General features: G+C 33.2%; 1 protein-coding gene across 1 annotated transcript; it reads right to left on the reverse strand.

Annotated features, from left to right (window-relative positions):
* Positions 1 to 3316: 3316 nt before the first annotated feature.
* Positions 3317 to 5980, reverse strand: LOC107847150. Its single transcript, XM_047399947.1, has 2 exons — positions 5753 to 5980; positions 3317 to 3572 (listed from the first exon to the last, which is right to left on the reverse strand). Exons 1-2 carry the CDS (start codon positions 5839 to 5841, stop codon positions 3434 to 3436), a joined length of 228 nt encoding a protein of 75 aa, XP_047255903.1. The 5' UTR covers positions 5842 to 5980; the 3' UTR covers positions 3317 to 3433.
* Positions 5981 to 16009: the final 10029 nt, after the last annotated feature.

Genomic DNA, 16009 nt, shown 5'->3' on the forward strand with positions numbered 1-16009 from the left:
TTTTTTTTTTTCCTATTCTAAATATTTGAATAATAATTTAATGATAATTATTTAGAAAAAAGGTGAAAAGACAATTTTATCTGTTGAGGAGTATTTTAATGAAGGACAAAAAGTTTAAATCACTTTTTTAAGGGGTTTCACACTTTTAATATATTATAGATATAGATAAACTATAACGAAGGTGAGATAGAGAGGTTTTTTTTGAAAGGATTTAGACTCAAAACAAAAATTCTAGAGGATATAATATAAGAACAAAAAAATTGATAGAAATAACAACAAATAATAAAAAACGTGTCTACTACAAAGTACGACCACACTCGACCTTACTGAAACAACAAACATCATCAAAATTCCAACACCAAGATGCTACAAGCAAAGCAGCACAACAGGTACTAACACAGTTAACAAAAAACACACCTACCTACTAGCAGAGACACTCCTACCTACTACCCATTTTCCTTAATCTACGTCTCTTACACTTTATTATCTAGGGTCATGACCTCCATAAGCTGTAATTGGTCCATATCATGTCTAATTATCTCTCTTTAGTATTTCTTTGATCTACCTCTACCGTGACTAATTCAGCCATAATCAACATCTCACACCTCGACACTGAAAGATCCTAACACCTCCTCAATACATTTATTAAAGAAATGACACAATAAATAGTGTAGGGTATAATTTATGATATATCCCTATTTATACTATAGTAGTATGTGATGACAAACCATTTCGAAATCAAGAAATTTTTTTTAGTTCAATATTTGATAGATCATATCTTGTAAATTGGGAACCCCCACCCCAAGAGAATTGAGTAACATTAAGGACGTATTTGAAATGGAGAAAAATATTTTCAGAAAAGCGTCAAAATCATTTTCCCTCTCTAACTTTGCTTAAAAATTAATTTTTTTTCTCAATTTTGAACAATAATTATACTCCCTCCCTTATCCTATTGACTTTTTAAAATTCCTATTTTACTCTTTATTATCAATTTTTTTATTCTTTTTTTAACTTCTTTAAAATCATCATATTTTCATTTTAAAGAAAAAAAATCATATAACAAAATTTTCATAAAAACATAAACATTATCTTCTAGAAAAAAAATAGTAAAAATACTAATTAAGTATATAAGCTAATGATGATCTTTATGAAGTAAATTAGTATGATAAGAAAATTAGTTTTATTAATAATAAACAAAACTATAATATTTATTTTACAAGTAAAAATAATAAGTAATACTAATTTTATAAAGATATTTCAATGCAGAAAATACAAACAATAAATGAAAGCGAGAAGACTCTAGTACCACTCCAAACTATGATCAAAGTTGTTACGACACACTCCAACTTCATAGGGGTCCTACTAACCCCTGAACTCAAATTTAGCGTATTTTCATTTTTTGTGCTAATATGACACCTTTATTACATAAAATGGAGCCCACATCAAAGGTGTCACGCCATCTAAAATGATTGACAAAAGATTTACATTAGCTAAAAAGATTGACAAAAATACGCTAAAATTTAGTTGAAGGGGTAATAGGACCCCCGTGAAGTTGACGTGTGTCGTAGCAAATTTGGTCATAGTTAGGGGGTTCTAGATGTTTTTCTCGAATAAAAATAAGGTCAAATTTTAAAAATTATATTTATTTATATAAATTATAAAATATGTAATGCGCTATTAATAACAATCACAACTTATTTACTGATATAGACAATAAATAATATCATTTCTTATCACTTGATTCTCATACTAAATATAGATGTTTTAATTTATCTGTTCAATTTGTGAAATCAAGATAACTGTATTATGTTTTTCTTCTACCCTTTAGTGTTAAATAACTATATAAAGTAACAGTATAGATAAATTTAAAGTTTTAAATTATCATTAATAAGGTTAATTTAACAAAATATACCTCTAAATAAAATTTTCTTAAGGATTGTGTTATATCAACAAAAAGTTAAGTAATATAAAACGAATTTAGTAAGAGAGTGATAAAACACGAAAGTAATCACATATGCATATATACACACTTAGGGGTAGGTTGTTTGGAAATAAGTTATTCCGGAATTAGTTATCACAAAATAAGTTGTACTAACATGTATGTGTGATAACTTATCTCATTACTGTGGTATAAATAGTGCGATAAATAATTTTGAGACTATCTAATATATCTAATTAAACACAATATAAATAATCATGAACTTTATCTCCGAACTACTATAATTATACCTCACACCAAACGACTCTTTAATACATATAATACTAAAATAATGATTTAAAAAAATAACATTGAATTTTGTGATAAATTTATAAAAAATATTAGTTTGCTTATAAAGTTAATAAACTTAAACAAAATGCTACAACTATCGATGTTAAAAAAAATTTCATTACATATAATATAAAAAGATATTACATAAATATTGGATTAAAATTACAAGGACAAAATGGGTATTACATTAGATAAATGAAGGAGTATGATTATTGTTCAATATTGAAGGATGAGTTTGATTTTTTAATCAAAGTTGGAGGATGAGTTTGATTTTTTAATCAAAGTTGGAGGGGAAAATGATTTTCACCCTTTCAGAAAATGATTCCTTCAAATTGGGTAAATGACTTCCCTATGTCCCAAATAGTGAAATATAAGTTGTATAAATAAATGGGATTTCAAATTTTTTGCTCCCCCGTCCTATTTTATGTGTCGTTATTTGAACGGGTACAAAGTTTAAGGAAAAAGGGAAGGCTTGATAAAGTTTATCAAATTATCCTTTATAAAAAATGTGCCAATATTTTTTTTTTAATTAAGTGGGATCAATAAGGGTAAAAGGGTAATTGTGTCTTTAAAAAGTTGCCTAATAAAGAAAGGCGACACTTATTTTCGGGACGGACTAAAGAGGAAATGATGACATATAATTTGGGACGGAGGGAGTACTATATAAATGTTTTTGAGATAATATTTTCTTATCTACTTTCTAAATGTTTAAAAATAAGTAAAATATAATTAGTTCTGTGGAAAAATTTTCCAAACACACCCTAAAAAGAAGATTTGTTTCTGTAATGTAAAGAGCGTAGTTGATTGAATTTTTAAAGTGATAATTATTTTAAAATAACTTTTTTGAGTGTAACTGTTGGGACAGAAAAAGTACTAGTAATTGCAAAGCTTTTATCAACGTGAGTTTTGGTGAGGCAATCGAAATCCCTACACTCTTTACTAATAAGAGTCCTAGATTAGAACCATTAGAAATGAAAAATATACACCGCCCCCAAAAAATATAAGTCATGCAATGAGCGAATTTAAATTTAACCAAGCCCAACATCGAAAAAGATAGCAAAATTTACTAGGAGTTTCTTACAAAAATATATCATGGTGTCCCCAAAGAGTACATAAACAAACATTAGAAGAAAACCAAATTAAATACTTTGATCTAAGTTAGGATTAAGCAGCCTTTGCTGTACAAGACAAACAAAGATCATAAAGAAGAGCAACAATAAGATCTGAATCTTTTTTCCATTTTCCTCCCCTTTGCACTCTTAACTTTTTCATAGCCTCTCTTCTTCCAATGTGATCCGTCATCCTGCAATTTGAAAAGAAGAAAATAATTATATACTTAGATGCATATCTGGTGGAGCCACCTTTGCTCCAGGGGTTCATCCGAGCTTCTTTCGATAGAAGATTATACTGTTTTATATTATTTTTACATGGTTAAATATATTTTTATGCAAATATATATAGTACATGTTAAACCTCCTTCGACTAATTTGTATATATACTTCTGAACCCCCTCAATAAAAATTCGGATTACACCGTACCACTGATATCTAGGATGTTCTTCGGACGATACATACAGTGGCGGAGTCAAAAAATTAACGAAGAACGTGCAAATTTTCTTCTCAGTTTTGTCATGTAAAATTAAATACACACTCATAATAACTACTCTATATACACAACATTTTCGACGAAGGATGTGCACCTGACCATCCTTTGAAATAGATAGCTCCACCCATGAATATATATATCAAAAAATTACTAAAATTTCAATAAATATTATGTTATTAAGTCATAATTTAAAAAATACAATAAGTTGAGTGCTAGAACTTTAAAGATCCAACTCGTTTAATTTAGATCTTGAATCTACCTCTCCAACTGTACCTATAGATTTCAGCTCAAATAAATCATCTACACATATAAAAGGTACACTTAAATCTTTTTATAACAATATTTCTCTATAGCGATTAAGTAACTAATTTTCATTTTATATTATATTTTATTATATATTCTTTATAATAACATTTAGCAAAAATATATTTCAACTTTTCAAGAAACTACGCTATTAAAGATAGTTTTGACACATGCTCATTCTGAACGAACCGACTCTAAATTCATGATTCGTCTCTATTTAAAGTTATCACATCGTTTAACGTGTTTTAAGCTTCATATTACGAGTCTGGCAGAACCCAATAGCTTTACTAATAGCTTTAGTCCAAAACATGTATATGCATTACAGTATCTATTAGATTAGTTACTAACACTTGAGATCACTATCCTATAATTCAAAAATCATAAAATTCAAATCTTGAATACGACCCTAATGTGATAAGAGAGAGGGAAGAGAAAACTGTCTTTGGAAGCATCTAATGGTGTGACCTAGCACTACTAAAATATTAGGTGATTCTTTTCATCTGTCCTATTTTTTATGGACAGAGTTACGTGATGTAGAGTTAATGGTGTTTGTTGTTGGTGAAAAGTGATAGGTAGCTCATGAATTTAATCGAGGTGAGCAAAAATTGACCTGAGCATCATGGTAATAAGATAAAATAAAAGGAAGAGAATACTTACTCTTTGGAAGCACCTAATGGTGTGACCTAGCACTATTAAAAATATTTGGTGATTCTTTTCATCTGTTCCAGTCTAGGTGAATAGAGTTTCGTAATGTAGAGTTACATGATGTTTGTTGCTGGTGAAAGGTGACAAGTAACTCATGAATTTAGTTGAGGTACGCGAAAGCTGACCTGAACATCACGGCACTAAATAGTTCTAACCTTGATGGACAGAGTCACTTGGCGTAGAGTTCCGTGATGTTTGTTGCTGGTGAAAGGTGACAGGCATCTCGTAAATTTAGTCGAGGTATGCAAAAGTTGACCTAAACATCACAGTAGTAAAATAGTTCTAGCCTTGGTGAACAAAGTCACTTGATGTAGAATTCCGTGATGTTTATTACTGGTGAAAAGTGACAAATATCTCGTGATTTAGTCGAGGCAGGGGCGAATCTTCCCTTATAGAAAAAAGGCGACCGCCTTAGCCCTTCAAATTTGAGGGCCTCATTTTTTTTTTTTAGCAATAATAGATTATAGATTTTTTTGAAAGATTTTTAAATATTATTTGTAGAAAAAATAAAATTTATATAAAAAAATTGTTAGAAGAAGTTTGATTTACTAGAGTACTATGACATAAAAAAGATTAAATGACTTTATTAAAAAAAGTTATTTTTTACGTAAAAACTTAAGACCTTTTGATTTTGGCCTTAGGCCTCTGATACGCTTGAGCCGCCCCTAAGTCGAGGTATGCGAAAGCTGACATGAACGTCACGATAATAAAATAGTTCTAGCCTTGATGAACAAAGCTACGTGATGTAGAGTTCCATAATGTTTGTTGCTGGTGAGAGATGACAGTTATCTCATGAATTTAGTCAAGGTACGTGAAAACTGACTCAGACATCACACATATAAAATAAAACAAAAAGAAGAGAAAACTTACTCTTTGGAGAGGGGAAGAGGACACATCATCCCTCCAAGACATATTGGGAGTCCATTGTTTGCTTGATGATTTAAATTGGATGATGACATTTTTATTAAACAAGTTCCCTTAGAAGGGGGAATTTTTTTTTCTCGAATTTGGATTTTTTGGGTACTATTTACTCTTGAGAGTGTGATAAAGAATGAACAAAAAATCAAAAGAAGAGAAATGATAGAGGAAGGTGAAGCATTAAAAGAAGATATAAGCCTTATATAAAGCACCTTTCATTTTCTTTACTTAAAGGAGTAGGGTCACAAAAAAACAAAAACTTTATATTTTTTTTTTGTTTCTCATCCGGTGTTTGGTGTTCGCATTGAAGCCTCAACTAATTCAGATAGTGCGTTGCAGGGCCCATTAAGATGACAGCGCTCCCAACAGAGTTTTTCTCATAGATTTTTTGTTTTACTTAAAAGAGTAGGGTAAAAAGTTTATATTTGTTACGTAATTATCTTATTTTTCTCGTAAATTGTGGTGAGATGATTGAAATTTTTTTGATGTTAATGAGAAATACTTTTTTTGTTTACTTTTACTCTCACATTTTGATTTGGTATATTCACTAAGAAAATAATCATTGATATGATTATTTTACCTTATAACCACCCCGATTAATTGATGTTTTATGTATTATGTCTGGAAAATAAGTTGTAGAATAAGCAACACGTCTGTTCTTGATATGTTAAAAGTGACAAGTAAAAATGAAAATTCATTTTATAAATAAGTGATATTTCCTCCGTTCATTTTTACTTGTCATTTTTTGATATGGCATATCCATTAAAAAAATAATAATTGGTATAGTGACTTTACTATATTGTCTCTATTAATTGCTGTTTAGTAATAAATATTGAAAAATGATTTGGAGAATGAGTAGTTTATGCTAAGAGTAAAACATGAAAAATATTTTTTAACTTTTTTTAATTTATCAAAAATGACAAGTAAAAATAAAAATCAAATTAGAAAAACAGTGACAAGTGAATTCGAATGGAAAGAGTAAGTAAAATTGAACAGAGGAAGTATTAGATTTAAGTCTTTGGGAATGAAAACAATCAAACGGAAGTGCCATCTTTCGAAAATGGACACTATAATGTGCGAACTCCGAGTTAAAAGTGGGATATTTGTGTGTATATATTTGTTTTTTTTTTTTTTTGAAGGAAGGGAGAGGCGTTTGGGGGCATCATTTCATTCCCGTAGCAAAAATGAGTGCATCTGGCAGATTCAGAATTTTCATAAAGGGAGTTCGAAAAAAAGTTACCCCTAATAATAGTTGTACCTGTACGTAGGGGTGTACAGACCAAATCGTCAAGTCAAACTGATCCGACGAACCAAACCAAACCGAGAAAAAAAATCGACTTATGATTTGATTTGGTCGATTTGGCGTTAGAAAAAAAATCGACCACTCTTGGTTTGGTTTGGTGTTAACAAAAAAAAGTCAAAGCGAAATATATATATATATATATATAAATCAATCTTTTTTATACATAAAATATTAATTATAATTTACTTTTTAAATATTTTTTCAACTAGTTTTAGTAATTTTCAATAATTTGAAAGTAGATGTAGATATATATTTAGATTTGGGCCTTTAAGTTGTAATATTTGTCCATTAATTGCTAATTAAATGATCGAAAACCCAATATAAACTTAAAACCTACACTTTTCACTCTTCATCTCACTTTTTAGTTTCAAGAGAGTTTTCTACTCCTCATTTTTTCATAATTATGTTTTTTCCTTAGCACATGAGTGAAAATATATTTGATCTAATCTTCGATCGCAATATAATTGTAAAAACTAAAGATTATAAAAAAAATTTCAAAAAAATTGAAAAATCCAAAAAAACCGACTAAAACCTAAACCGAAAAAACTAATTTTATGTTGGTTTGATTTGGTTTATAGTTTTAATAAACCGATATGATTGGTTTGATTTTTTTTTAATAAAACCAAACCAACCCGACCTATGTACACCCCTACCTGTACGTATAGAACCAGTAGACTTAATTTTCTTTTTTCTTTTTTAAAATATTAAGTTGCATGCGCGCTCAACAAGAATCAAACCTGAAACATGAAAGACCATAGAGTGACTAAAGTAGTGAGCCCAAAACCACTGGGCTACCTCTAAACTTTGGCTAAAATAAACACTATATATGTCGTGTAATTTTTCACCGTGAACTTCGTGACACCCACTTAGATTCGCTCATGACATCGCGAGACCAGACAAGTTGCTCCCTCGCCGCACAATTGGAATATTTGGGGTGATGGGACCTAAAGCACATGATATATTGGATTAAATTCCATGGGGTCCAAGCCATGATGGATGTAGGCTTTTATTTCCCAAAATAATTGAACTTTATATTACTCAAAAGATTCCATTTCCATGCCATGCCTTCTTGTCACAAAAACAATTTCATGCAAATATTTCATCATTTTGCTAAAAGCTATGTTTGGCGTAATCAATATAATAGTTAGGCTCGACTTTACTGAAGAAAAAGAGACAATTTCATGCAAATATTTCATCATATTGCTAAAAGTTATGTTTGACGTAATCAATATAATAGTTGGGCTCGACTTTACTGAAGAGAAAGAGGCGCAGAGGAGGAGAGGAGGGGGAACATCGAGCGATTCGAACCTTCGTTGCTATTATTTAGGTCATAATGGACTTCAATTATTCAAAGAGTGAAGGATTAAAAAAATACATCAAAAGTATATCAATATTTTGAATTTTATATCTGAATTATGAGATATGTGAGTTTTCTACACCACTTGTATCATACTATTGTTCAATTATGAACAAGATATGAATTATTACTATAATACAGAGATAAGCTTCCAGTAACCTCCGAACTATAATCAAAGTTGCTACAACACACTTCAACTTTCCACTAGTCCTATTATCCACCTGAACTCAATTTTAACATATTTTTGTCACCTTTTTGTGCTGATGTGACACATTTATTACATAAAAATGGGACCCACGTCAAAAGTGCCACGTTAGCTAAAAAAGGTTGACAAAAATACGCTAAAATTTAGTTGAGGGGGTAATACGATCCCCGTGAAGTTGGAGTGTGTCGTAACAAATTTGGTCATAGTTCAGGAGTACTAGATGCTTTAGTCGAATTTTATATCTAAACTATCAGATTTGCGAGTTTCCTACACCACTTATATCATAATATTGTTCGATTATGAGTTATTAATATAACATATACCGGACATGATACATATATATAACACTATATTATAATAGCCGATGTAGATTTAAGTTTAACGTATACGCACATTGATATAATATATAGTTTATGTGTGTTACTAGTAACATGGACAAAAAAACATTTGTGGAAGGAGTACATTCAAAATATTTCTCATTTACACATTTGCCTCTATATATTGTGGATTATGCAATTCAACTAATAATGATAGATTATTAAATATTTTATTTTTAAATAGTACTATTTATGGAAGTTACTTTTTTTTTTCTAAAAAAGTGGGGCCCGTAGATAACAGAGTGACCACAGACCTTACCTTATGCCTACCTGTGAGGTATAACAGAGTGAACACAGACTTTACCGTCGTATATAAAAAAAAAACAAGAAATGAAGGTCGAAAAGGTTGAAAATAAAATCCCCGAATTTTGGAAACTCAAAATGATTCTAAGTCCCTTTTTACACTTAGAAAAATTTCTACTCTTTTCAATTCTATGAGCATACTACTAGGAGCTAACACGTAGAGGATTCTTGCGGGGTGTTACAACAACGATTCGATTTCTAGTTCGAAAATACAGGGTGTTACAACCTATACGACAGTTGTCAATTATACAGGTTCATTGTCTTGAAATATCAAGAATTAGAACTGTCTCATGAGCAATTAAACAAGGCCAAAAACATGGGCCCTTATATAACGACCATTTTCCATAAGGCATTTTTTATGGGGACAAAAATATCAAGATCAACCCTAAATACTTTAGGGGGGCGAGTTCCACTTTTACACCTATTAAAGTCCAATCCATGCACGACTTTTACGGGGTGTTACACCTTCTACGGATGAGACTTCTCCATCATCAGCTTGTGTAGTCGATGGAGTATTCTGTTGGCTTTGTAATTATCCAAAACAGGTGACTGTTTACGATGGTGTAAAAATTTGTTTTTGGGATTACCTGACCGGACGTGGTTTTATCCCGGTTATATTTGTCTTGGATTATCTGGAGGGGAACTTTGTTTTGCATTGAATAGTGGTACAATCATCTCGTGTTGGCGACTCAACAATTTTCCTAGTCGAGACGCAGTATGGGTTTGGAAGTATGATATACATGTTTCTATTGTAGTTAAGAAATGTCGAGAGGATTTTGGACTTGGAGGAGGCAATGCTCTTGGTTTTGAGGTTCGGAACATGGTTTTTCATCCTGCTCTTCCGGACATCTTGTATTTGCAAATAAGAAGCAAGGTTATTTCTTATAATGTGAAAACGAGTACTGCAGAACTTGTGCATGATTTTGGAGAAGCTTGGCGAATGACAGTACACTACAAATTGTTTTCTTATGAGTGGCCTCAATGGCCGCGTATCCAGTAGACCATCAACAGGTATTGCGTAGTTGTATATCTTCTATTACTAGCAACTCTCTGTGGAGTTCTTTTTAGACTTAACAGTAGGGAGGGAATGGCCCTTGTTGTACAAAAAAAGTTTCGTTGATATCGAGCCACTGTAGTGTGTATATAAAGTATCGAAAAAATAGAGTTCTGTGAACACTGCATATTTGGAAAGAAGAAAAGAGTCAGCTTCTGTCACAACCCGAACCAAGGCCCTGGCCGTGACGAGTATCCTGAACCATGAAGGCTCGTACGCTCTTCTAACTTGAAATCATATACACCATTCATACACAATTTAAGGAAAATGTGGAAAATTATAACGAAATGGAATCATGGTCATAAGTCTGATATACATTCAACAATGGAAATGAGATCCAAAACTATCTAGCAACATATGAAAACCGTCTGCGAAAATCTCTATCCGTGTTTAAATTGTTTATGAGTGGGGGAAAATACTAAAATGCACCTTAGAAATAAAACAAAGTCGCAGCTGTCCCTCAGTTGACAGTCTGATAGGCTGAAGTAAATTGGGCATAACTTCTTACTCAGATGTTAAATTTGGATGAAATCAATTGCATTGGAAAGAAGACTCAAAGAGATTTCGTTTGATATATAGGATCCCTCCCAGTTCATTATATACAGTGAGTTATGATCGATGAAATTTGACCCTAAAACTGTGGCCTGAAATGTGCCCCATCTGCGCCCAAAATGCTGGAGCAGATGAAAGGCAGATCAAGCCAGTGTATTTTGCGCCCGAACTGCGCCCAATCTGTGCCTAAACTACTGGAGTAGATGTAAGGCAAAGTAAACCAGTGTATTATGTCCCAAAATGCGTCCAAACTGCTTCCAATCTGCTGAAGCAGTTGCAGATCTGGTAAAACCCGAATGGATGGAGTACTCCACTTTGCAAGGTCATAACTCTTAGCTCGGGTATCATATTTAGATGAGATTGGCACCGTTGGAAATATACTTTGAAGAACTTTCAATCTATATATAGTAGGCCTTCTAATTCATTGTATAAAAGGAGTTATGAATGACGAAACTTGACCCAAGTTGGAGTGTCCACCAAAGCTTAATCGATGAAATTATTTTCAACTTGTCTTAGAGTTAGGGGATTCTTGTGACCTCAATTCATATTCAAAGGTTTTCCCACACTATAAGAGTAATCACCACACATACCTTAACAAGGAATAATTCAGTTCGGGTCTATACACATAAGAACGATGGTCTAAAATTCTAGCCCGAAATGTGGGTTGTTACAGCTTCAAATCTCCGGTAGTTCATCGAACAAAAGGTACTTTGGACTACATTCATTCAGATCTTTGGGGTCCTTCACGTACCCCATCAAAAGGTGGTGCCAGGTATGTGTTAACTTTCATCTATGATTATTCAAGTAAGGTTTGGGTTTATTTCCTGAAAAACAAAAGTGATATTTTCTTAACTTTCAAACAATGGAAAGTTTTGATTGAGAAGCAAACAGGAAAACAGGTCAAACGGCTTAGAACAGATAATGGATTGGAATTTTGTAATGACGAGTTCAACGAATTTTGCAAAAATTAAGGAATTGCTCGACATCGCACAGTGAGGATGACACCTCAACAAAATGGTGTTGCAGAAAGGATGAACAGGACTCTTTTGGAAAGAGCCCGTTGCATGATTTCAAGTGCTGGGTTGACAAATGCTTTTTGGGCAGAGGCTATCTCTACAGCTTGTTATATTATCAATCGTGATCCTTCTGCACCTTTGAACTTCAAGACTCTGGAGGAAATATAGTCAGGTAAACCTGCTAATTTTTCTAACTTAAAAGTTTTTGGTTGTCCTGCATACATGTATGTAAATGATGGAAAATTAGAGCCAAGGGCTAAAAAATATATTTTCCTTGGATATGCATCTGGGGTGAAAGGATACAGACTTTGGTGCCCTGATCCCAAGTCACCAAAATTTATAATTAGCAGAGATATAACCTTTGATGAATCCTCCATGTTACATTCTAGAAAAGAGTCTTTTAGCTCTTGCACCAAGAATAAAGAGCATGATGTGTATAAACAGGTGGAGGTTGAGCTTGGCATACCTTCTGAGCCGAGCTCATCATCAACTGTGAAACAAAATACAGTTGAAAGTCCATAAGTTGAGCCAGAAGTTGTGACTTCTGAAGTTGAACCAAATGAGTATTCCATAGCAACACATAGACCAAGAAGAAAAATTCACAGACCAGAAAGGTATGAAGATTATGTTACATTTGCTTTTTCAGTTTCACAGGAAACTGAAGAAATTAGAGAACCATCAAATTATTCAGAAGCAGTTTCTGGTGCTGATTCAACCAAGTGGCTGATTGCAATGAATGAAGAAATTGAATCTCTTCATAAGAATGGTACTTGGTCTCTCGTGAAGCCGCCGTCAGGAAGCAGAATCATTGGTTGCAAATGGGTCTTCAAGAAAAATGATGGAATTCCAGGGGTTGAAGATGCAAGGTATAAGGCACGATTAGTTGCAAAGGGCTATAGTCAGGTACAAGGAGTTGATTTTAATGATATTTTCCCACCTTTTGTTAAAAATAGCTCTATTCGTATCTTGCTTACCTTAGTTGCCATGCATGATTTGGAATTAGAACAGCTTGATGTTAAGACAGTTTTCTTACATGGCGAACTTGAGGAACAAATATACATGCATCAACCTGAAGGATTTAACATTGAAGGAAAGGAAGACCATATTTGCTTGTTAAAGAAATCCTTGTATGGATTAAAACAATCTCCCAGACAATGGTACAAGAGGTTTGATTCCTTTATGTTAGGTCATGGTTATTCAAAAAGCATATATGATAGTTGTGTTTACTTTCGAAAGTTAAATGATGGTTCATTCATTTACTTTCTATTATATGTTGATGACATGCTCATTGCTGCTAAGGCTTTGACAGAAATTCACAATTTGAAAAGTCAGCTAAAAAGTGAATTTGAAATGAAAGATTTGGGAGCAGTTAAGAAAATCCTTAGCATAGAGATCAGAAGAGATCGAGAAACCCGCAGGCGATTTTTGACCCAGAAGAATACTTGGAGAAGGTCTTGGAGAGGTTTGGCATGAAAGAAGCTAAACCAGTAAGTACTCCTCTTGCTGCTAATTTTAAGTTATCAGCTGCTCAATCACCACAGTCAGAGGAGGAAGAAAGGTATATGGCACAGGTACCGTATTCTAGTGCAGTTGGCAGTATCATGTACGCAATGGTATGTACACGTCCAGATATTTTACAAGCAGTAAGTGTGGTAAGCCGATATATGGCTTATCCTGTAAAAACACATTGGCAGGCAGTAAAATAAATTCTCAGATATTTGTGTGGTACTTCAAACGCTTGTTTGAAATTCGGAAGAAATACTAACACTTTGGTTGGTTTTGTAGACTCAGATTATGCAGGATATCTTGACAAAAGAAGATCATTGACTGACTACGTATTTTGTATTGGTGGTTGTGCTGTTAGTTGGAAAGCTACATTACAACACGTAGTAGCTTTATCTACTACCGAAGCAGAATATATGGCAGTGACCGAGGCTATCAGAGAAGCCTTATGGTTGAAGGGTCTATTTGTTGAACTCAGTCCACACTAAGGTGGTATTATTATTTTCTGTGATAGTCAAAGTGCAATCCACTTGACTAAAGATCAAATGTTTCATGAGAGGACGAAGCATATTGACATCAAGTATCATTTTATTCGGGAATCTATTATTGAAGGAAAGGTCTCTGTTCAGAAGATCAACACTAGAGACAATCCTGCAGATATGTTCACAAAGTCTCTTCCGGTCAGTAAGTTTAAGCTTTGCTTGAGCTTGATTGCCATTTGTGAAGAAAGATTTTGCCCACACGGGCTTTTGCGGAGAGGAAGTAAATTTACTATATTAACCAAACTCAGGCCAAGGTAGAGATTTGTAATGTGGCCTTTTGTTTGATTCTTTGATTCACACTTTGTTCAAACATAGTTGCTACCAAACATTTTGTTGGTAGATTTCTTCCATTCACATGCAAATGTTGAAATTTACATCTTCCATTTTTCATCATGGATGGCATCAACAAGTTCTTTCTCATCACTATAAATAGGGACCTCTTCTTTCTCATTTCTAATACATCAAATTACAAGATTTCTCTTTCATTCTCTTGTATTTATTCTTCTTTCCTATTAGAGTATTAAGTTGAGTGAGTGGGTGTTGGGAAACACTTTTGTGAGGTCTTTCTTTTGGAGTGATCTTGTGAGTTTTTTCTCTTGGGTTTTTTGGGTTAATTAGAGTGACTACTCTAATTTTGTAATCTCTCTATTGTACTCTTGTTGATATAGTGAAGTTGTTCCTCTCCGCTCGTGGACGTAGGTTACATTGACCGAACCACATTAAATTTGTGCCTTCTTTATTTTTGTTTAAGTAGTATTACTATTGTCTTTGTTATTGTCATTATAACATTGTTTGGCAAAATTCCGCAATAACCGAGTTCTCGATCCTAACAGGATATTATTTTTGAACTGATTTGGTGTTGTCTTTAGTATGCTCATACTTTGAACTTGCAGAACTTGCTGCAAACTTTGCATTTGGAGTTGAATGTGATCATTGGAAGTAAAGATTGCCTTAATGATACAGAATTCATCATCAAGCTCATTAGATAACAGGATTTTGTGATTTTTATGAACTTTCTTTGTGATTTCATTCTGATACTTCATGGACTTGTAGGTTGCAAAAATCACAGAAGAGGGGGTACCAATTTCTCAACAATACTCATTAAAGACTTTTTGGAACTTCTCCGCTTTCCAGATCCAACTGTTGGTGCCGAGGCTTCATGGTAATAACAGGCTGCTGCATTGACTAGGTTTGACGAAGGAAATATACAGGCATCGTGCGTTGCAGATTTTAGAATTCGCTGTCTCTTCTCGGAAACAATGTTTGACAGAACCTGTATAATTTGAGATGTCTATGGTATTTCTAGTGTTTTTGCTTGTGTAAACTATAAAGACATGCCACCTTATGCTTCACTTTTTCTTCACTTTTAGGAGCCTTATCTTCCAAATTTTATACTGTGTTGTGATATATTGCATGACTTCATCTTAGTTACAGAACATATTATTGTCTCATCGGGTTGATATATTCCTCTGTGTATGGAGAAGTATGATCTTCTTACCTACGTTTAATCTAGTAAGAAATCAAGATATTGTGACGCCCCGAAATCGGGTCCCCGAGACGTCACATGGTGCTTAGGGTCATAAGTGACCCCAAGCCAACCCTTCTACTGGCATAACTCATAAGCAACTGAATAAAATGCATCAATCTCCTGGATCTGCTCAATACAAAACTGAATTTACAAAATTTCAACTCTGCTTTTACAACAAAACTGAAACTGAATACATCAACTTCTAAAGACTGTCTATGAAGCCTCTACTAATATTGACCATAGATAGCTGGGTCATGACTCCCAACTATCCCAACTCAATACAACCGAATAAAGAAAGTAAAGAATTTCTCAAACTGTAAATCTGCTCGAGCCCTTGAATTAAAAGGACTCATCATCTGCTGACTGGAAGCTGCGAACTGCCTGATCATATTATATGTGCTATGAATTGTACCTACATTACGAGAAAATGTAGCCCACATACGAATATGTGGGTCAGTACCATGAAAAA

This window comes from Capsicum annuum, chromosome 11 (genome assembly GCF_002878395.1).
Source record: "Capsicum annuum cultivar UCD-10X-F1 chromosome 11, UCD10Xv1.1, whole genome shotgun sequence".
Classification (NCBI taxonomy): Eukaryota; Viridiplantae; Streptophyta; class Magnoliopsida; order Solanales; family Solanaceae; genus Capsicum; species Capsicum annuum.